Source organism: Stegodyphus dumicola, chromosome X1, assembly GCF_044657685.1.
Source record: "Stegodyphus dumicola isolate Sdum_Otavi_A_Nest chromosome X1, ASM4465768v1".
Classification (NCBI taxonomy): Eukaryota; Metazoa; Arthropoda; class Arachnida; order Araneae; family Eresidae; genus Stegodyphus; species Stegodyphus dumicola.
In genome coordinates this window covers 240,671,066-240,695,539 of record NC_140780.1, presented here as the reverse complement: position 1 = coordinate 240,695,539, position 24,474 = coordinate 240,671,066, and the positions used below count along the sequence as shown (strand labels likewise).

The following is a 24,474-nucleotide window of genomic DNA, read 5'->3' as shown; positions in this document are numbered from 1 at the left end:
AACGCATAATTTCATCTCGGTTGTTCAAACAAAATTTTCTATAATGAATGATACCTTTGTAAAATTTCTGTGTAAAGTGCAGAATCGCCTACTTATTTGTTTGTTGCTTTTTACAAGGGTAAAAAGAATTGGATTTTTGTCAATTTTCTTTTACTTTTTAAGTGAAAATAGGTCGATGTGTACACAGATAAAGTCAAGGGTGTGCGCAGTGCCATTTTTGTGCAATTCTGAGATTTTTTTTTTTTTTAAAGTGAAAATAGGTCGATGTGTACATTGATACCGAGTATGTGCAATTCTTAAGAATGCATCAAGCAGCGGGTGATTCTGCACTTTACCCAAAATTCTATTGCAGACTTTTAGTCATGGGCAATTCCCAAATTGTTAAATCCATAGGATATCAAAAAAGGATTTAAAAATTAAACTAATGGTTTATCTTTGGATTATGGTAACTTGGCGATTTTTTGCGAAAATTTGGCGACCAACTCTGCTACAGCAAGCCTCTATTTTTTTTCGCCGCCATTTTGTCTTCATGAAGTAAAGACATGTTTCTTTTCTTTTTATTTACTGAACACTTTTTACAACAATCTACTAGCCGAATTACACTTATGCTTGAAATTTTATGTAACAAAACTGCTTAATCATGACAAATATTAACTGCAAAATTGGGAAAAAGTGCACAATCGCAAACTCCTTGCGCGTTTTTCAGAATAGCACATACACATAAACCATTTACACTTTCCTACAAACATAAAATTCACAAAATAACTATCATTTAATTAAAATATCACTAAACCATGTACACGTCGACTTATTTTTACTTAAAAAAACATCCCAGAATTGCACAAAAATGGCATTGAGCACACTCTTCACTATATCCATGTACACTGCTTTTTTCTCATAAATTAGAAACATTTCACGAAAATGCATGAAAATACTCAACGTATTCTACTCAAACGTATTCCAAAATACTACAAACATATAACTCACAAAATCACGATCATTAAATTAAAATATAATTAAATTAAAAAACATTACTTAAAATATAAATAAGCACATACATTAAATTAATAAAAATTAGATTACAATCCTAATTACTTTAAACTAAATCATTGCTAATAACAATTTTCCAATAATATCATATTAATTTATTTACTCCTTACATTTAGAACAATGCATAAAAATAATAACCTCAAATGATTAAAAATACTAACTTACCTAATCTTCAGAATCTTCATTACGTGGCACGCACACTTCCACTATTTCACACAACACACAATGAAGCTTAATACAAAATAATATAGTACTACAGTTTTCCAAATTCGGTTGATCTTTAAAATATGGTAACTGGTAGTTTGGCGACATTTTGTAGGCGATAAAGGTTACTACCTGACACTTTGATAATAATGTGAGCAGTACTCAGTTCCGATTACGCATTATTTTGTGTGAGGGAAATGAGAGATCATGGGATATGTCATGTGATATTAATGGACGAATTACGGTTCTTTAATCGGAAAAGGGGGGAAATCGGGAAAAAATCTGGAAATTTTGTATGTGGCTTTATTCTGTGTTGTGTGAAACAGTGTTCGTGAATTTTTGGATCCCATGGCCGTAACTAAAGTGAATTCGGAATGGGTATTTATGTATGTATTAATTTAATGTATGTGCTCATTTATATTTTAAGTAGTGTTTTCGAATTTAATTATGTTTTAATTAAATGATAGTTATTTTGTGAATTTTACGTTTGTAGGAATTTGGTATACGTTTTAGTTGAAGTAAACGTGCATGGAAATAATTTAAATATCTGACAATAAGTATTTGTAATGGTTCCGGTATGAATTCGTTGGTGACGTGTATAATGTAATAGATGATTTAGAGGTAAAAGTTTTTGGACATTTTATTTATTTTATATGTGGAAATGTTCATTACTTTTTCGCGATCAGGTAATTTCATATATGTTCTTTTTACCGGGTTTAAAGATTGAGAAAATTGTCATGTATTTTCGTGAAATTTTTCTAATTTATGAGAAAAAAGCAGTGTACATGGATATAGTGAAGAGTGTGCGCAATGCCATTTTTGTGCAATTCTGGGATTTTTTTTTAAGTAAAAATAAGTCGGCGTGTACATGGTTTAGTGATATTTTAATTAAATGATAGTTATTTTGTGAATTTTATGTTTGTAGGAATTTGGTATACGTTTAAGTTGAAGTAAACGTGCATGGAAATAATTTAAATATTTGACACTAAGTATTTGTAAAGTTTGCGGTATGAATTCGTTGGTGACGTCTATAATGTAATAGATGATTTAGAGGTAAAAGTTTTTGGATATTTTATTTATTTTATATGTGGAAATGTTCATATTTGGAAAGGGTAAATACTTTTTCGCGATCAGGTAATTTCATATATGTTCTTTTTACCGGGTTTAAAGATTGAGAAAATTGTCATGTGTTTTTGTAAAAAATTTTCTAATTAATGAGAAAAAAGCAGTGTACATGGATATAGTGAAGAGTGTGCGCAATGCCATTTTTGTGCAATTCTGGGATGTTTTTTTAAGTAAAAATAAGTCGGCGTGTACATGGTTTATGTGTATGTGTTATTTTGAAAAACGCATAAGGAGTATGGTATTGTGCACTTTTTCCCAATTTTGCAGTGAATATTTGTCATGATTAAGCAGTTTTGTTAGATAAAATTTCTAGCATAAGTGTAATTCGGCTAGTAGATTGTTGGAAGAAGTGTTCAGTAGATAAAAAGAAAAGAAACATGTCTTTACTTCGTGAAGACAAAATGGCGGCGGGAAAAAAAATAGAGGGTTGCTGTAGGAGAGTTGGTCGCCAAATTTTCGCCAAAAAAACGCCAAGTTACCATAATGTAAAGATCAACCCCAAATTCCACCTTTTCCGATTAAAGAACTGTAATTCGTCCGTTAATGTCACATGACATATCTCATGATCTCTCGTTTCCCTCACACAAAATAATGCGTAATCGGAACTGAGTACTTCTCACATTATTACCAAAGTCCTAGGTTTATCGCCTCCAAATTGTCGCCAAACTACCAGTTACCATATTCCAAAGATCAGCCAAACTGGTATTTCAAATGTGTCTTAGAAATATAGAACTATATAAACTTATGCAATCTGAAACCAGTGAATACGCTAGATTTGGCGCGGCATTAAATGGGCGCGTTTGCTAGATTTGGCTCTTTTGCGCATACATTTTCGCTGGAATTTTTTTTCCGATCCTCAAAATGGAATAGTACCATTATTTTGGTTTGTTTTGTTGATTTGTGCACAATGCCTAGATTGTGCAATTCGTAGACGTTTTTCTAAGTTGAAACAGAATGGTGTGTACATGGTATTCTCTGAAATTTATTGTTGTCATGTTAATTTATTAAAGCGAGGTGTGCATAGTTCGTAGATTCCTTCGCTGCCTATATTGTGCAATTCGTAGATGTTTTTCTAAGTTAAAACATATCGCTGTGTACATGGATTTTTGTCAAATATTTTTGGTTAAAAACTTTACGTTTTTGCTATCTAAATTTTTTGTTTTTGTTTCGGATTTTTAGCTTAAATTGTGTGCTCAAAACATGGTTTTTGTCTGTGCGAAAACCACATTTTTGGAGACATTTTATGCTTAAAATTTAAAATGTAGACAACAAATTTGGATAGTAATATGGCACGGTGGAGTTTCTCGCCAAAAATGTTTGGTGAGAAATTTGGCGACCTGAGGGTGTATACAAGAGTAGTTCTCAAAAAAAAAAAATCAGAGAATTGCACAATCTTGTTATTGTGCACTCCCTCGACTTTGTCCACGTACACACTGATATATTTTCACTTAAAAAGTCAAAAGAAATTCACAAAAATCCAGTTCTTCTTACTCTTGTAAAAAGCGCCAAACAAAACGTACCAAATAAGTGGGTGATTCTGCACTTCACCCCCCAAAAAATTGCTCAGATGTTTGCTATGGTGTTGCTAATATTAAAATAAAAGATATTATTTCCTTCAACAATAAAATTAAAGGAATAATCAGAATGCAAATAATGTTATACCCTATGAAAAACAAAACGAGAAATGAATCTCTAAATCCTCCACACTTACTTCTGTATAATTTGTCACAATCACAAATTTCTCTCTACATTATACAAACACTGAGAAAGACAAACGTTTTTCACATATGAAAACTTGTAAAACTGATCCTGCATAATTTACACATATCGATAAACACAATTTCATCATATTTATGATTACTATTGCTTACAAACCTAGCTTTTTTCTCAATTCTTTTTGTTACATCAAACATCTTACTGAACCTACAAATGATTTTTTTTCTCCTAATAGTAACTTTTAGGTATAAAGCCAACACCTATCCAAAGGTATTTACTAAATGGGAAAATTCAGCCTTTAAAGTGATCCTCATTACCCTTTGAAGCATGCTGTACACCAGGGTTTCTTAAACTGTGGGTCACGACTCCCATGCGGGACCTACAGCAGGGGGGTCGCCAAAAATTTTAGCAGTTCTGATATTTCATATTATAATAATTTTACTATTATAAAATAATTTTACACAATGTATCTGAAACTAGATAAAGATAAGACAATAGAGACAAAGGAAAAAATGAAAATGTTTCGCCGCATTCTTTTTATAGTATAAATGTTCATTTTCCTTGCTTTGCATGTGACGCTGTCATTTAGTCTGTTACATATTTAAAATTTTCACATTGTTCTGAGTCTTAAAATTAGAAATTACGAGTTAATGACGTAAAACTGCAATAGTATATTACAGTACAAGTGAAAAATTGACATTTTCACTCACGAGTGTGTTGGATTTGCACAATACTTATGGAGTCACACAAATTTTTTATAAATATTATGGGGGGTCACAAAAAAATCTCGATGGTAAAAAGAAGTCATGACTGAAAAAAGTTTAAGAAACCCTGCTGTACACTATCTCTCTTCTCCCAATAAACACCAAATAATGTGTAAATATGATTGTTAGAATATTATACACATTTGCTAAATTTAAATATACACATATATTCTTGAGTAACGCATTTTATTATACAGTTATGTAGGATTTTTGTTAACTTTAACTCAAAGGGATGAGTAAAACCGAATTATCAGGAGTTCAAATAATCAAAAACTTGCAAAATCATTTTTTCATAACTGAGGTTTTCAGAACTTCAGTTTGATTCAAATTAACAGAATTATAGATTATCGAGAGTTTAACATATTTGAATATACACACATATTGTTAGAAAGGGTTATTAGAACTATACATGGAAAGAAACCGATACATTTGCATTAGATTAGTTAAATTTTATGACAGGATTACTGGTTTACAAATGAAATAAAACCCAGATAGAAACTTCCAAATGGCTTTCAGTTTGAATAATTAATTTCTGATAAGAATGCTAAAAATCAAACACTTATTTTTTAATCTTTCAATTTACTTTCACAATCTCACTGTCACACAGTCACTTTTCCCTAAAATTTATTTTAGTCAGCAAATTAGACAACAGAAGAAAATCATATTTTAATTATTCTTATATATATATATTTTGTACGCTATTCTTGTCACTCTTATGTAAAACAATTCACTTTGATTAACTTGTTAAATGAGTAAAACCTATGTTTTTCTGTCACAGCATTTTCGTATTTGTCGAAATTCCATTCAACATCAAACAAAACCCGTCCAAACTCAGCTCGGGGATCTAATAAAGTTACACCACCATTACTAAACACGCTATATGCAAATATTACTGGGCAACTTAATCGTCACATACGAAAATATTAACATTACATTTTGTGATAAACAAATATACAATGGCAAACTCACTAGTTTTCTGACTGCTCATTCGAACACATGACGGAAAATTCTTGTCCTTGCAAAATAAGCACGTTAATTTAAATCAACAAAACAATTTCTAGAAAGCGTGGAAATTACTTACAAAAGCTTCTTCTTTCCTTGAAAGACTTTTGCTCCGACATGATAACAAATGAAAACTTACATATGTAAGGTTTACAAATAAAACGTATTAAACAATGATGCAACTAAAATAGGAGCACAAGAATGAAAGTTGTTTACCAACCAAAGTCGCGTATTTCTCTTATAAAATTTCGATAAAGCACTTCAAAACTGTATTAACTGCACAACTTTTATTAAGAGAAGTAGCTCAATGTTTAGATTTATTAAAAATACCTTAATAGTTCAAAACACTACAAAGCTATTCACCGATCTGCGTCGTATAATAAATAGGCTTGACTCAAAGATGTCACAAGATGCAACGAAGGAGAGAAAAGAAGAGGAAAAATATGGTCACGTGTTTAAGAGCAACAACATCCACATGTGCTATGTTTACAATAAAGTCGATAGCAGATATTCCGCTGAAATTAATTTATTTTTCTAATTTAGAAATTTATGGCTATTGCGAGAAATTAAAAAATATGCTTGGAAATGATTTCTCTTTTCTTGATGTCATCAAGTAGGGTTTTTTTATATTCAAGGAAAAACATGTGTTTTCAAAGTAATGCCAGATATCACGGTACTTATAACAAGCCATGTTAGGGCCGAAATGAAGAAATCAATTAATTATGAAATATCTGTCCAAATTTCTGCAGAAAACGAGGTAAGATTTATAAATTTTTCTTATGCGTGATGCTTACCAGTATTAATAATGTTTTATTAAGAATATTAAGTGTATATCACTTAATTGAAAACTATTCCCAAGACCTTGAATAACGTTTTCTAGAAACAAATTCTAAGAAACAATCTCCACGATACTCAACATGCGAAGCGCAATAAAAACAATTTTTTTAACAAGTTCCAGTCAACATGTGAAGAGCTTATCCAATGTGATCTGACGCGTTCTCTTGACGGATTGCCAGTGAACGAAATCGCCACAAACACCTAACGCAGCAATGGGACTGCCTTCATTCCGTCCTGCAGGAAATACCGACGCAAAGTTTCAATGCATTTCCTCGCATCTTGTGTTGTCACTTGCACCAACTTATTAGCGGCATCATCATCATCACTTTCTTGGTCTTCCGATGTGTTTTGCTGCAACGATTGCAGCGTCGTAATCTTCATTTTCATCGTAGCATTGAAGCTCGTTGTCAATGGATAAAAATTCTTCACAATTTTGTACCTGTTGAAGTTCCACATGTAAATCATCATTTTCACTTTCAATGAGCATGTCCACATCCATCTCCAAAACCAAATGCTTAAAGCCACAGTGAGAAAAACAGTTCTGAATTATCTCACTGCTCACTTTTCGCCAGCTACTGCTTGTAAGATGTTGACCTTTGCACTACTTCGCTGGCTTTTGAAGATGAGATCAGCAAACTTTCTTTAATTGCTTCAAGGATGTAATTAACCAACCTTGCACGATAAAGGGTCTTCAAATTTTTTATGATGCACATGTCCTTTGGCTGGACCAAAGCTGTGGTCCTGGGAGGTAGGAATTCCAGTTGGACGTTCATCAAGCAATCTAAATGAGGATATGCTGCACAATTGCCAAGAAGAAGGAGCACTTTTCTCGACTGGCATTGTAGCTCTTTGTCCCAGTCCTTCAGCCATTCTTTAAAAAGTTCAGAGGTCATCCACGCATTTCTGTTCGCACGATACACAACTGGTAAACTCTCCATCCTAAGTCCTTTAAAGCAGCGAGGCTTAGTGCTTTTTCCTATAACCAACAGCTTCCTCTTGTCCGTTCCTGACATGTTTGAGCAGCACAAAACAGTTACGCGATCCATCGCTTTTTTGGAGCCAGAGAGTGAAACATGTTTATAACTTAACGAGCCGTTCCGTGTAGCACGATAATACAGCCCATTCTCATCAGCATTGTAGATGTCATCTGCTGAAAAATTTTTAAGAAACTCGGGCAGTTTTGTTCATTTCCATTCTTCAACACTCTTCAGTTGATTTCCACTAGCAGCACTCTCTTTCTCGCCATGTGCTTTCTTGAATTTTATGTCATGTCTAGATTTCCATCGAGACAACAAACCATCCGTAGCTTTAAAGTCATCGTGGCCTAGCTCTGCTTTGCATTTTAACAATGGGCCGCTAACTCGCGCAGATCGTCCAGTAACAATGGCAAACTCATGGAGGTAGGAAGTAAGATGGAGTCGCCCTAAACAGGTTTCTCCCGCACCCTGCTCTGAAGCACCGGCGATTCCTACGTGGTGACCAAAACATTGGGTCATTTACCATTGAGTTCTATGGGATTTGACGCGTTCGGATGTAAATATTTTGTAATTACGTCGTAAATATACATATAAATGTATATATTTTCTTTTTCTACAACACTTCAGAGTCCTAAGTATGTGAAAACAACATATTTTTAAACAACATTTCATTCTGAACGGAATTAAATGCTATACTTTTCACAGGACAGTTTTCTCAGAATGGTTTAATTTGAATGAAATATTTTCACAAGTTTTCGTTAATTACATTAGAAAAAAAAATAAGGTAATTCGATTTTATTCGGTTAAGGTACAAAAATTAAGATCAAAGTTTATTGTATTATTAATATTAAAATTATGCATTATTTCTTTTCTATTTATAGAGCTTCTTCCTAAAATACTTTCTTAAATATGACATGATTTTTTGGCTTCTGAAGCATCTTTTAAATCGAAAAATGCAAGTCAATTTATAATTAATGCTCTATTCGGTTCATTTTAAATTAGAGAATTATTAGGAATTAGCGAAATACTTTAAATAAGTATTTCGCTAATTCCTAATAATTAAATAGGTATTAAATAGTACTTGACTTTCTCTGAACATTTCTGAAAGGGAATAAAATAAGTTTTTTTTTTAAGTATTATTTAAAACTTGTAACTGAGTTATTATAAAATGTATGGGGAATAATTCTTTTAATTATACTTATCAGATTTTTTTTACCCTTCATTTCAACAATACATATTCCAAAACTCTTCATTACGTTCTTAAGTGCGCATCTCATAGCATTTGCTTTACAATACCTTTTAACAGATTGCTTTCCAATGCAAACAATTCTTGCTTAAATAGTTTTATAACGTATTTGTCAACAGGATTTCAATTTATGTTTACAATTCAATATTAAGGTTATTATATATTTAGATAACATTTATAATCATTATAAATTAGATGCATTTAATAATTAGATTTCTTCACAGTACTTTCACAGTTGTTTATAAGTGAATAAATTCTTCATTTCAAATGCATTTGTAAATAATTTAATGAATATTTAAGTATTTTGTCAAAGGCAGATACATGCTTTTTGCAAGCACATGCATAAATACCCATACATATTTCCTATTTTTCAGTTCCGGCATGTGCAACTCTTTAATTTCTGTGCATTCACTATATTTTTCGTGTAAAGTAATTTACACTAATTTAGCATACACTCGAAAGTTTTACATAAAAAATATATATGAATATAATTTTAATGAAAATTATAAGTATTATTTTTAATACCCACTCAAAGGTCAGTTTTTCTTCAAAATTCTTCCACGATGGCATCTCTCTCTTTAGGCAGATAGCCCTTGCATGCGTTACTCCATTTAATCTGACCTATGTGCCTAATTACAAATATTTTAACGTACATAATTTTATATTTATAAAACGTGTAAGCCCAAAGTGATTATTTTTCAGATATATAAAATTAAAACGATGGGTTTAAAATGAGCAGCAGTAAAGCCTCTCCTCTAAAAAATTTTGAAAGGTACATGTTACAATAATATATGGATGTGAAAAAAAAATTGTTTTATTTAAAACATTTTGACGTTTGGAAAATAAAATAAAAGTAACGAATACTCTATCAAGGGTATCGAAAGACGTATACAATTTTAAATGTACCGTAAGGTATTTTTCATTCTTTAAGCATAACATTTTTCTTAAAATCTATATTTTTGTAGTGCAACAGCTTATAATTTTATAAAACAAATTCATAATCAAAATCGCTGTTGTTAGTTATCGAAAAATAACCAAGATGTGATTTTTGCGTAAATGTCACTAAACTATACAAATTGCTATTATCCATCCCACTATGAATGTTTCTTTCATGCGAAAGTGTCCCTTTTTCGATTTCTATGGAACTGTCGTGTGTCGAAATACTATCAGAATCTTGTAAAGCGAGCTTCTGAATATAAACAAAGAACACCCCATCTGGTGTAAAGTAGTGCCCTCTGGTGCAAAGTAGTGCATCTCAAAGCAGTGCTTCACTTTTAGCGCGGGTTGGCCCCTCCTCCCTTTCCTACCTCCATGGGCAAACTATTCATTAAGGGCCTCATCGACATCTGGGTCCTTGCCTTCACGCTTCCGTTTTTTGGAAGTTCCTCATCGTCCTTTATATTGTGTCCATTCTTGTCGTATTCTATTGTTTTATCAAGCGCGAAATTGTGGTATTTGCCAATCCGGTTATTTCCACCAACTGACGCTGACTAGTGTTTCGCGGTTGTTGCTTGACCTTATCCAAGAAACCAATTTTTTCAGGTAACGTCAAGTCCCGTCGTGGCATTTTGGCAGGGAAGACAAGACACGCGCACAGTATACTGACTAAAGTGGTCTGAAGAAACCTTGGTGTTTCGGATTCAAGATGTTAAGGTCAAGAGGGAGATAAAATGCTCGCCATTCAAAGCTTTGGCACTAAAATCATCCGCAAAAGGTGATGAAATGATAGCTTTCTCATGTAAACTTTAACCATGATTGGCAGGACGGAATTCCTTTCAGGTGGAGCCGGACACTCTATTGTTCATTTTCTCGAAACTCGGAGGCGCAAGTCAAAGGAAATGGTGGGCTTGTTTACCTACCACCAGTTTTGCTTTTGTTATGCACTTTAATTAATTACTGACCTTTGATAAAGCATTTTCCTGGGAAGCCGCAACTACAGATCCTCCCATGTGTCGCAGACCACCTGTACATCAGCTGTACGCGGCCGACTTGTGGCTTCTGTTTCTTATTCGCTCTCACGTTTTTTGGTCGGATTAAACGGAATTTTGGTCCAAATAGGCGAATAATATTAGGCTTATGTACATAAGATTTGTTTCGGTTCTTTAGGATTTGGTTCGAAAAAGGCGGCTGGTCCGATTATCCGGTGGTCCAATTAACCGGATTCGACTGTATTAGAAACATCAGTAATACTGAAACATTTTAATATAAAAAGATTCTTTTATAAGAATTTATACTTAATTCTAAATTTTCATGGGAGATTGCTGAGTTTTTTAGTTTAAATATTAAATTAGCATGTATATTTAGTCCTTGAAAATCAATGATTGTGTCAGTCCATAGTTTGAGATAACATGTGCTATAAGTCCATTAAACATTAGAATTACATTAGTCTATTTCCTATGGTAGATCTTTTCAATAAATACACTTAAAAATCTCTTTTTTGAGCTACTTGATTTAAAAACAAAAAGTTCTGAGCATAAATTATGTAACTTACAAGATTAAAAATAAATTCAAATTTATTTTTTGAATATTTGAAATATATACATATAGTACTTTTTTATTATTTGTATCCTACATTTCATGTAAATTTTGTGCTGGGTTATCACAAAGGTTAAAAATGTGATGTGCCTTATTTTTATTTAATTTTACTGCACGACTGGTAATTTAAAGTAGCATTCTATTTTGATTTCAATATATTGTCGCCAAATCTGTTAGTTGGCGCCAGTGTTAAGAACTTGATAGTGTGATCTAAATTATAAATAATTTTGTTTTTTCTTTATACAGTCAAAAGTCGTTAATCCGGACTCGTCGGGACTTCGGCGATTCCGGATTATCGATTTTTCCGGATTATAGATCATTAGTTTAAATCTGGTAAGATGGCATACAGAAATTACAAAATTAAAAATATGAAACCGTAATTTATGAAATAAAGAACAATTATGATCTAAAGGTTATCAAAATTTATATAAAAAAAGCTTAATATTTATTTGTTTACTTTATTAAACATTTCTTTCAATGTAAGTTGTTTAAGTTGCTTCGTTTTTTATGTGATAATACATTCTCTTTAATTCTATAAACAGACATAATTTCTTGTTCAGTTACAAAGTTCCGCTGTTCAAGTCCTATAATTGCTGTGTCGAGAATACCGACTAATTTGTCAATCAAAATTTTTTCTTTTTCAATAACCTGTGTCACTTTCTTCGCTATGGGAAGCGAATTATAATGACGAGGAATTTTATTTAAATCATATCAAAGACGGAGTGCATCGAGATGAAATACTACATTTAGTAAGGAATAATAAGCCAAATAAAATAAAAACATCTGCCCTGAAGAGAAGGATAGTGCTGAGAGATCAACTTCGAATTCATTGCGCGCCGCGGCGTTAAAGATAAACAAAGTTTAGATAAACAAACGTTAAAGTTTAGATAAACAAAGGATATGCCTTTATCCATTTTTTGCAGCAATTTCACTTTTTGTTTAATGGACTTCGAAACATACTTTCGCTTTGTATATCCTTTACATATTAGTAAATATATATCAGAAATTCTATTTGACATAATCGAAAGTTCAAGCTTACTTTAATAAAATTGCTCTAACAGTCTGCAAAAAATAATAAGCCGAATCCAATTTGAAGATTAAGGAACAACGCAATCTGCAACAGACTTTAAGTATTAATTTAAATATTCGACAAATTGTTTTGAGCCCATTATAATGCTTTATCTAGTAGTAGATATTCATGTTGCATTTTTAAGTATACGTACTTTAAATTTATTTAAATGTGTGAACAGGAAATATGTTTTAATTAGCTTTACAAAATTAATTCTATTTTTGTATAAAAATTAAAATTTATCAGAAAATTGCATTCTTAAAGTGTGATTAAATTCATTTAATACATGTAACTGTTATTAAATACTAGTGCTTTAGATTTTAATGTTAAATTTCATGCATGCTTTTGTTAAATTTGCAAGTACATTTTAAAGAAAATCAATTTGTTCATAAATTTGTCTTGGAAGATCTCATGTTCAGCTAAATCAAATTTAATTTTGTGTGACCTTAAATTTGGGCACCGATTGTGAATTTGTTTTGGCATATACATAATTTTGATTGGAAATCTTAGTGCTACTGTGAAAGAATGATCAAATGATTTTCACCTTATTATTGTAAGGACTTGCAGGATTTTTCATAATGTGATGTTGCATACGTTTCACTCTTCTTTGTTATTAAATACATAAAAGAGTATATTCCTAATCTGATATTTCTTCTTTTGTAAGAGTGTAATATATCATAATGTGATACTTGGGATTTTTTTAGAGTACATAACAGTATTTTTTTTGACATGCTAATAGAACCAGTGTATTTTATTTACTTGTTGCTTTAAAACAGGTTTTAAATCAAGGCTATTTTTTTCTGCTTACTCAGTATACACATAAAACTTACTTAAGCTATATTTTTAACTAATTAATGAGATATATGTTTTAGGTTAGCTGCTTTAATAGAAAAAGAACTAAACTAAAATGATATACCTTGAAACATTTTATTGAAAATAAGAATATTATCTTAGCAGTGTTGGCTAAAATTTATTCAGACCTTTTTTTTTTTTCATTTATTTTGATATTTCCATATACATTCATTTAAATAAAAATCCAGCAAAGCAAAATCATTCTATATAAAGCTGTTGATTTATAATAGAAAAACATATCAAATTACTGCTGTATTTTAATAAGATTTCAATATAATGGAATGAATTGCACTACATTAAGGAAAAAAAGTGAAAACATTTCTGTTTTTGCATTATTTTCACTATCTGTGTTTTGCATATGCTTGTTACAAGAGGCCTTAATCTACCGATCTGTAGCTAAATGATATTTTTATGTTTTTACATATGGAAATTAACTAATAAGAAGAACTGTGATTTAAGCATTGTCGTTGCAGTGGTATAGATTGAATCTTATATAGGTTATGAAATTATCATTAAATATTCAGATAAGTGTAATATTAACAGCATATGTATGTTTTTTTCATAATTTAATGCATGTAAATTCTTACAAATTTATCAGTATTTTTTCTATGTATTATAAAAAGTAGCTATCAATAACAAAAAATTTATTAGTAAATAATATCTGCAAATTCCGTATGTAAAAGTATTATTTTTATTTATTTATGTATGTATTATTTTTTTAATTTCGTTTTACTTAAATAAGGGTGAAAAAATGTTTTTGATGTGGAATTTTTACTAAATTTATACAAAAATTAATTTTTTTTTTTGCCATCAGAGAACTGAAGTATTTTTTACAGCATTTTGCTCTTCAATCTAAGCATTATAATTTAAAGATGCATGTCTTGAACCAGTATTTAAAATCATAAAGCCTTTAGCTGCCTTTTCTGGAAACACATGCAAAATAACATTTTTAACCAGTTTGCTACAATAAGAGATGCTAGATTCCATATGAGCAAACTTCAAATAGCATAATTTAAAATAAAAAAACATGCTTTATATGCAGACATGCTATTAATTTTTTTCAGAAGTTTAAACTGTGAACTTGCTAGATATATTAAAGCGCCAGCATGCACTTATGTATTCATCATGTAAAAATTTATTGACAATTTTAGAAAATTATCTGTTGATTCAGGAAATCTTTAGAAACTTAAAAATTACTGAAGTTGTATTCATACCAATTTGTACCCACAGCTTTAATGGCCTCTAAATATTTTAACATGTAATGTAAATAAAAGTAATATGCTTAACTCCATCAGTACTGAAATGCCATAGCTCAGAAATTAAGAATTATCATACAAATAGAGCACTGAGAGACGTCTAATTTTTATATGACACATGAAATTACCTTGAATTCTAAAAGGAAAAAAAGTTAAATAACTATGAAAGTATGATTATAAATCCAGTACAACCTCATAAAAATTTAAGCATACAGCTGGAGAAATTTATTGTCAAAAAATGCTTAACATTGAGATGCTTAACATTATGCATGTATTTAAAAGTAAAAATTGGAAATTCAATAAAGAAAGTATTTTTAACTAATATACGAATGTGAAATATAATATATGAAAATGTTTTAGAAACTTTTAAAATAACTTAAATCATATGAGAAATGTTGCAGTTTAAAAAAAAAATACAAGAAAGAAGCTGAACTGCAGAGAAAAGAAGGAGGACAAAAGCCACACATCTTTATATGAATGCAAAAAATCGGAAGTTTGGATACCCTAGAATGTTAAATAATAACGTTTTAGCGAACACCGCTAAAGAGCCAAAAATGGCACCCCAAACCTGAAATACAACCCTAAAGCGCGGCTACAATACGAGTTCCACGCTTGAACATGGCTGATGAGTCAACCCAAGGAGGTTAGAATAGAAGGAGGGAAGGTTCAACTCAAACGGTGAAGCTTGGCGGCCATCTTCCTGTTATCACCGTGACTTGTGCAAGGAAGACTGTCTTTGCAACATTTTTTTCTTTTCTTTTTGAAGCATGTCAGCTTGTATTGCATATGGATGCACAAATAGATTCTCGAAAAAAATTCCGGGCATTATTTTTCACACGTAAGTATTAATTTTCTTTTTTTATGTAATATGACAACTATGTCAAAAAATATCACAATGTCATGTGGTTTTCTTTCCAGATGTGAAAAAAAGGACTTAAAATAGGTTATTTAATATAACTATAATCAAAATATATTAAATACATTTTAATGTTTCTGTTTATAGCTGGTATCTTCGTTCCTTAAGATACAATGCTATACGGTAGGATTTAAATTGTATAATTTGAACGTTTTAGTTAATTCATTTTATAACTTTCACGAAAAGTAAGAAATCAATTGTTACTATTTTTATTAATTGTAAAGGTGTTAAGTAAAGCAATGCTTTTCTTTATATATTAATTATTATTCATTTTTTTAAGTTAAAATAAACTGTTCTGTTGTTAAAAATTTTTTGCATAAACTTACAAATTTCTGGGCAGTATAGTGATAAAATTAAGTAAAATATTTACACAATTGAACATGTGGAAAGATGTATCCAAAAACTTATATAGGTGTATTTCTGTAATTCAACTTAATTAAAGGCAGTTTCTTTGAGATTAATAAATATGAAATGCGCATAAACTGAAATCAATGAATTCACATAAATGTGTTTTATTTTATTAAGATTTATTTTCTAACCTAAGCAAATCCGTGAAATATGCAGAAACATCATTTTTTAAAGGCTTTAATGTTATGCGCATGCATTTAGATTTCGAACTATTTCTTAATAATTTGCTGTACATAGTAAATTATGGATATCATCTTTATTACTTTAAAACAAAAATTCAACAATAGCGAAGGATTTCATTATAAATTTAACATATTTTTACTGGAAAATAAATGCACGGAACAGCTTAGAAACACGTACATATCACTGTCGTAATGCAATGTTTTGAAGTCACAAACATGGACGCCGCTTGTTCGGCGGAGTTTCATTCCCCGATAGTGGAGGAAACTGCGAACCCTCCCTCCTTCTATTCTAACCTCCTTGAGTCAACCTGTGTCTCTAGTAGCTGTAATAGGACTGGCTTATTTTAACGAACTTTCCCAACTCTCGAACGAAGGTTACCTACCGTAAGGATCCCTCCGACGGTCGTTGTCACGGGGGTCTAGTCTGGACACCGGTCGAGATCGATATCGGAAAACCAGTCGGGATTCTCTTTCCACTCGACAGCAGAAGGGAAAGCGAGTCTGGCCCCTTCAAATTCCGTCGGCGGAAAGTGAAGTGGAAATTCCGTGCGGAAGTGACGTTTATTGCATAGCAACCAGTCTATCTACCTCTACATTGCTCCAGGCTCAGGGGAAGAGGGTAGTTTGTTGTCAAAGGGGCTGTTTCGCACGTGCTTATTACTGAGGATGGCGGTAGAAAAAAAATCGAGTTCGAGTAAATGGTGAATTTTTTCGAAAAACTACGCTGCTGGATTTAGTAAAGAGTCTGGAAAAAAGAAATGGGGAACGTTAATGGATATTTTAAACGCAGAAAGAAATGGCCTTTTCAAAACTTCAGGCTTCCGAAGAAACGTAAACATAATTTTACGTATGATCTTTTGCAAAATGGAAATTTTCTAAAAGGTTACATGTTTGTGAACTATTTGTTAACAGGAATTTTATGATTAAAATACATTATTTTGTCTGAAAAGGTTATGCAACAACGTCATAAGTCAAATCATTGAAATATAGCACCGCGTACGCGTGTTTAATATTCCTAATGAATTTGAATCAAAAAAAATTTTAATTTTTAGCAACCCATTATTATATTAATAATTTTACTTATTCAGGAATTATATCTATCACGTAGCTACAAATATACTATGTATCGTAGATATCAATAAGCAGTGAGTAAAAATATACCAAACTTTTAACAAAAGTAATAGGAAGAAAAATAAAAAAAAAAATAAATAAATATAGGTTAAATCATAAAACATATTATCTTGCCACACACACACACATATATATATATATATACATTCTAACATATGCAGTGAAAGGAATTGAAATTATTATTCGTATTTATATCCTTTTTAATTCGATCAAACCAGTAACCGTGTGGTAAGATCGCTGAACACTGGTCGTTCGGTCCGAGGTCCAAATACTGCGAACGGGTTTGTTGCATTACCAACATATCTCTGATAACCAATATATCTGTCATTACCAACATATTTCTCGTAATTTCCAAAAGCATAAAAATTAAGGCATACAAAATATGTTTTAAATAAATAACTATATGTATATATAAATGTATTATAAATATATTAATATTTGCAGGGAAAGGAAATTGCAGTGCATATTCCTATTTATGCCCTTTTTAAGTCGATCTCACTAGAGAGCGGTAAAATCTCCGAACACTGGTAGTGCGGTCCGAGGTTCGAATCGCGCGAACGGACTGGACGCATGGGCGTCATTACCAATGTATCTGTCATTACCAAAATATCAATGGTAATGATACCAATATATCATTGGTAATGACAGATATATCATTGGTAACTCCCAGAAGCATAGAAGTTTAAGGCACAGAAAATCTGTTTTTTTTATATATATATAAAACTGTATAAATATATTAACAGATGCAGTGAAAAAAATTGCAGTACATATATATTTATACCCTTTTTAAATCGATCCCACCAGCTGTCGGTAAAATCGCTGAACACTAGAAGTTCCATCCAAGGTTGCAATCCCGCGAACGGGCTGGTTGTATGGATGTTTTCGTCGTTTTGCCTATGTGTTACGTGTGTACGAGCTAGTTTCCTTAGAATGTCCTCCACGAAGGCAACCCTCACTTTAGGCAGATAACCCTCGAGGCTTTGCCGTAATTACATAAAACCAAAACTAAGCACTTTTTAGATCTGAATAAATGTACACAAAACTGATGTAATATCTAAAAGTAGACCACATTAAAAAATCTGATAACTAATTATAAATCTTGCATTATAATATTGACAAGAATTTAACTGAAAATTATACAGGAATTTAACTTGTTTTATACAGGAGATTCTAGAAACTATTGGAAATTGACATTGATATCGGTACAGTTAAAACTACTTAAATAAATTTTTTAACTCAAAGCAATTTAATGTAAATGTTGAATTTAGGATGTGCATAGTAGTTTGAATTATATACTGCATATTCTTTAATTCATGTCTAATGTATTACATTTTTATACACTACAAATTCAAATAAAAGTAGAGAAAAATACATTATAATTTAAAACATAAAATTTATAAATTACTTATCAAAACATGAAATTAAGTACATTGATATATACATCAGTTTAAAAATTACAATTTTAAATTAAAAGTATGCACCCCTTTTTTATATGTGAAATAGGAAAACACCAAATATATTATTTTCACTAAAATTTAATTAAGGCATTGGTGATGTAGAATAAATAAATAATGTAGAATCGTCAGCATCAAATGCGTTATTTCTATAGCGAAATACTCGAGTTTTTCAAAAATCTTAAGAAATTAAAATATCTATTACGTACACTTTCAAAAACAATCCGTGACCTCCGCCGTCCTCACTTTAGCTCTGAAACGACAGGTCAGAAACATAAACGGCAGCTGTCCAGCTGACGGAAAAAGTTCCGAAGCGTCGATCTCTGTAATGATCGAAACGATGACACCAGACTCGCTCTCTCTCGAGTAGATCGCAAAAAACGACCCGTTCTTCTATCTCGACGGTGTCCAGACTAGGGCCCACACGAATGCCAATTTAACCAACAGTCCTTACGGTTACTGGAGCTGTGAAATTTAGCTGTCGTCCGTTAAGAGAAGATCGTTATTTACGCTCCTTGTCGTGAATAGGGCCCTTATACTAACCAAATGAATGGACAGTTAATTAATGGATGAAATAATAATTAAAGATGAAATGCAAATTTCATTACTAATTAAAAATAAACAAAGTTTCCGAATTTTCAACACAGCTACCACAGCAAAAGTTTGTTTGTTTACATTAGCAGTTCTTGCATCACGTAATCTCCGACGTCACCGGAATGTATCTCTTTGGTAAAGTTGTCTGTTACTTTAATACACATGACAAAATCTGCCAGTTAAAAATAATTAATTCTGAAGAAAGGAAACAATATTTAAAAATATGTTTATTTTTCATAATTCCGGATATCGTACAATTTTACCAGTTACTAAGTATGGTCTAATTCAGAAGTCAAACAACAAAAATCAGCGTTATACCTACAAAATTTTCACAGGACTAGTTTCGATGGTTTTACCGAACCATCATCTTCAGCTGCAAAACCGCAAATGAACAAGATAGGAAATAATGATTAGATAAGATAAGAAAGCCTGGACAAGAATAAGCAAGTGGCGCCATCTGTTGGCGAAACCAGAACTAAAACATAATTTCTCTGAAAGCCGAAGGCAAATTTGGATTGGAATTAGGATCGTTAACTAGAACAGAAAGATTTTTATGAATGTGAAATGCCTCTAGAAAATCCAGTTCTCCAATGGAAGATGTTTTTTGAATAATTTTGGCAGCAGAAAAATTGAAAGTGTGATTTTCGGACCAACAATGTTGAGCAACAGAAGACTTCTGTGTTTCCTTTTTTCTAACATATGCCTCATGTTCTTTGACGCGAAATTTTAAGGCTCTCCTAGTTTGGCCAATGTAAATTAAACCACACTGGCAAGGAATCCTATAAATACCCCAGGAATTCATATCCGGAATGGGGTCCTTGAGTATAGAAGTTGGAATTTTATTGATGGGAGAATAAACAACCCGAAAGTTAAACTTCTGCAAAATATGTGCAACTTTATAGCTAATTGATGGAAAGAAGGGAATGACAACAGAATTTTTATAATCTCCTAAAATAAGAGTGTGGCTTTTAGTGTGTTGAGATGAGAATTTTTTAACTGCTTGATTAATAATGTTGGGTGAAAAGCCCCTGTCAATAGCTATTGCTTTTCAATAATTTAGTTCTTTATCAAGGGCTAGTTTGGAGGAGCAAACTCGAAGAGCACGGAAAACATAGGAATAAAATGAAGCTAACTTTTGTTTAGTCGGATGACATGATTTAAAGTGTGGTGGAAGGCAAACCGATGAAGGTTTACGGTAAACTGTAATACTGAAGTTGGATGTGTTACGTGTGACGAGAATGTCGAGAAACGGAAGACAATTGCAAGTCTCAAGTTCAAAAGTGAACTGAATAGCAGGATCAATAGAATTCATTGTTGAAAGAACTTTATTTAAATCATCTTTATTACCTTCAAACAGGGTAAAAGTATCGTCTACGTAGCGGAACCATGCCGGGAAGTTTAAAGTTTCAAACAATTTTGATTCATAATAATGCATGTAGATATCAGCCAGGATGGGACTGAGGGGGCTTCCCATGGCTAATCCCTCAGTTTGCTTGTAATATTTATTTTGGAAAACAAAATGTGTTTGTTTCAAACAGAGTTGAGTGAGAGAAATTAGCTCATCAATTTCGATGCAAGAGAAATGAAATTCGCGAAGTCTGGTTTCTAGACATCTTAATGCACCCTCCACTGGGACATTGGTGAATAATGATTTTACATCAAAAGAAACCATGAGTAAATTACTAGGAGAAATGTTTTTAACCTTTTTTACAAACTCTATTGAATTTTTTATGGTGTAAATGTTATTGTCTAAGAGAGTGGAAAATCTAGAACCTAAATATTTAGCTAAAGGATACGAGGCAGTACCTAAATTTGATACAATAGAGCGGAAAGGAATAACACTTTTATGAATTTTGGGAAGAGCATATAATCTGGCACAATTCGCAACAGATGGGATAAGCGAATGTTTTAAGTTGCTTGAAATGATTTGCGAAGATTTGATCGCAGTTTTTATTTTGGATAAGTCCGAAGGTGAAGGATCTTTAGGGATCGGATTATATGGTCCTTCGTTTAAGAGTTTAGTGACACCATCGATGTAAGTGTTCTTATCCATGGCGACTATCTGGCCACCTTTGTCAGCCTTTGAAATGATAATATCCGGGTTAGAATGAATTTCGCGCATTGTAGCTCTTTCTCTCGCAGTTAGATTTGGTTTCAAAGGTTTATTATTGAATTTCACATTATGAGCGATAAGATGCCTAATTCCAAATTAAATATTACAAGCAAACTGAGGGATTAGCCATGGGAAGCCCCCTCAGTCCCATCCTGGCTGATATCTACATACATTATTATGAATCAAAATTGTTTGAAACTTTAAACTTCTCGGCATGGTTCCGCTACGTAGACGATACTTTTACCCTGTTTGAAGGTAATAAAGATGATTTAAATAAAGTTCTTTCAACAATGAATTCTATTGATCCTGCTATTCAGTTCACTTTTGAACTTGAGACTTGCAATTGTCTTCCGTTTCTCGACATTCTGGTCACACGTAACACATCCAACTTCAGTACTACAGTTTACCGTAAACCTTCATCGGTTTGCCTTCCACCACACTTTAAATCATGTCATCCGACTAAACAAAAGTTAGCTTCATTTTATTCCTATGTTTTCCGTGCTCTTCAAGTTTGCTCCTCCAAACTAGCCCTTGATGAAGAACTAAATTATTTAAAAGCAATAGCTATTGACAGGGGCTTTTCACCCAACATTATTAATCAAGCAGTTAAAAAATTCTCATCTCAACACACTAAAAGCCACACTCTTATTTTAGGAGATTATAAAAATTCTGTTGTCATTCCCTTCTTTCCATCAATTAGCTATAAAGTTGCACATATTTTGCAGAAGTTTAACTTTCGGGTTGTTTATTCTCCCATCAATAAAATTCCAACTTCTATACTCAAGGACCCCATTCCGGATATGAATTCCTGGGGTATTTATAGGATTCCTTGCCAGTGTGGTTTAATTTACATTGGCCAAACTAGGAGAGCCTTAAAATTTCGCGTCAAAGAACATGAGGCATATGTTAGAAAAAAGGAAACACAGAAGTCTTCTGTTGCTCAACATTGTTGGTCCGAAAATCACACTTTCAATTTTTCTGCTGCCAAAATTATTCAAAAAACATCTTCCATTGGAGAACTGGATTTTCTAGAGGCATTTCACATTCATAAAAATCTTTCTGTTCTAGTTAACGATCCTAATTCCAATCCAAATTTGCCTTCGGCTTTTAGAGAAATTATGTTTTAATTCTGGTTTCGCCAACAGATGGCGCCACTTGCTTATTCTTGTCCAGGCTTTCTTATCTTATCTAATCATTATTTCCTATCTTGTTCATTTGCGGTTTTGCAGCTGAAGATGATGGTTCGGTAAAACCATCGAAACTAGTCCTGTGAAAATTTTGTAGGTATAACGCTGATTTTTGTTGTTTGACTTCTGAATTAGTATTTATTCGGCGTGTTATTGTGTCTTAATTAAGTATGGTCTGTAAATTACCGCAAAATGATCGAAAAAATCCTTGGTTTAGGAATAAGCTAATTGTGCTTCCGTCAGACAAAAATGGGACCTTGACTGTTTATAAGAGGAGCTACTTGACTGTTACTTTTGTAGCTGAAAGATTGTCTTTTTCAAGTAGTATAGAAGAAATGTAGACCCAAATCCCTTGCAAATGAATACTACAACTTCTAGAAGGGCTTTCCAGACATTTCTTGCAACATACGAAGACAATTTTCATCAGGAAAACAAAGGGAACGCAGTCTTTCAACCATACACAGACGTTTGCTCTACAGCATATATGCAATTTTTTATTGAAAAGGAACATATCTGGTATATTTATCAAAACGAGGGGATGGAAAGGAAATATTATAAAAACGGTACTGTTCCACTCATAACGGAAAATAAGCTCTGCTTTACAAGTAGAATGAACGACTTCAAGGAAGATTTCTGGTGGGCAGAATGAATGACAAATTTAACTTACAAATAATTTTACAGATGAAAATAATTTTCTATCAGCACAGGATATAGGAAAAAACTCAAAAACTTGGAAAAACAGTTGTTTAACATTTCAAGTTTCATGTTTGCAAGTTACTTGATAACTTTCGTATACTTAGCTTCATAATTAGCTTTCTTTGCTGCTTACAGTTTATACTAATCACAATATACTCAAACATAAATGAGTATGACACTGAAAAAAACTGCTTCATTAAATAAAAATATTGAACCAAAAATAATTCTTTACATAACAAAGGCAAAAACTGTTAAACATTTATGTTGGTATGCAGGAGGTTTGCATATATTCATATTCCTACCATAAATGTATTTTTCAGACAAGCTTACATTTACAGAACAAATTTGGATCTTTCCAACATCAGAAGCCGAGTAAAAAGATGTTTTTAGATCTTGACACTCGAAAATAAAATACGATCTTGTTATACTTTGTTCACATTTTTGGGTTTGATAATCAATTTGCCTTAGACAACATGCCATTCATAATATAAGATATTTTTTCTTTAATTATCACACTTCCTGCCGCTCAGACGGTGTAGTGGTTAGTGACCGAAACGCCGTCGCATGGACCTCCGACCTAAGGTTCTACACTAGGGGGAGTTATTCCTATGCGACGGAAAAGAATCTACCATCCATCGCCGGCGGCATTCACTGAATCAATGATAGTAATATTACAATGCTAAATTGACAATGTCATCTGTACAATAATTGGTACATAATACAATAATTGGTACATAATAATCCGTATGAAAAATAAATATACAATCAATAACTCATTACATTGTCATGGGTAGGATCTATAATGTGGAGAGTGGAACTTATATATTGACCAGTTTCTAAACCTATATCTTCTTCAATACGTCATAACTTCTAATTCTTATTAGTTACACACCTAATGATGTGTGGTGTGTCCGTATTATTGTTGCAGTTATCCACAGAACAGGCCAGTCACATCAGTTCAGGCAGTTGATAGTTCCATAGCCCAAAGTATATGATGTTGTGTAGATTCATATTGAAGGTGTGTTCATATAGAAAGTGTTCCCCCGTTCGGAGAAGGATCATAATAATCACCAGATATTTGGAAGAAAAAGAATTGATCACTATATTATTACCACTAAATTAGAGAGGCCTAGAAAAACAGTTATACGAGGGCTCCCGAT

The 24,474-nt window shown here is 32.2% G+C and overlaps 1 protein-coding gene across 2 annotated transcripts in view; it reads right to left on the bottom strand.

Moving 5' to 3' along the window:
• Positions 1 to 6,294, bottom strand: part of LOC118204326 (microtubule-associated protein 1 light chain 3 alpha-like) — a 31,174-nt gene extending 24,880 nt beyond the window's left edge. The window contains exon 1 of one of the 2 annotated variants that reach the window (XM_035376656.2): positions 5,941 to 6,294. In XM_035376656.2, the coding sequence (XP_035232547.1) occupies positions 5,941 to 5,980 (40 nt within the window). In that variant the 5' untranslated portion in view covers positions 5,981 to 6,294. Of the gene's footprint in view, positions 1 to 5,828; positions 5,895 to 5,940 lie in introns of those variants that run through there. The other variant, XM_035376657.2, reaches the window with a different exon arrangement.
• Positions 6,295 to 24,474: the final 18,180 nt, after the last annotated feature.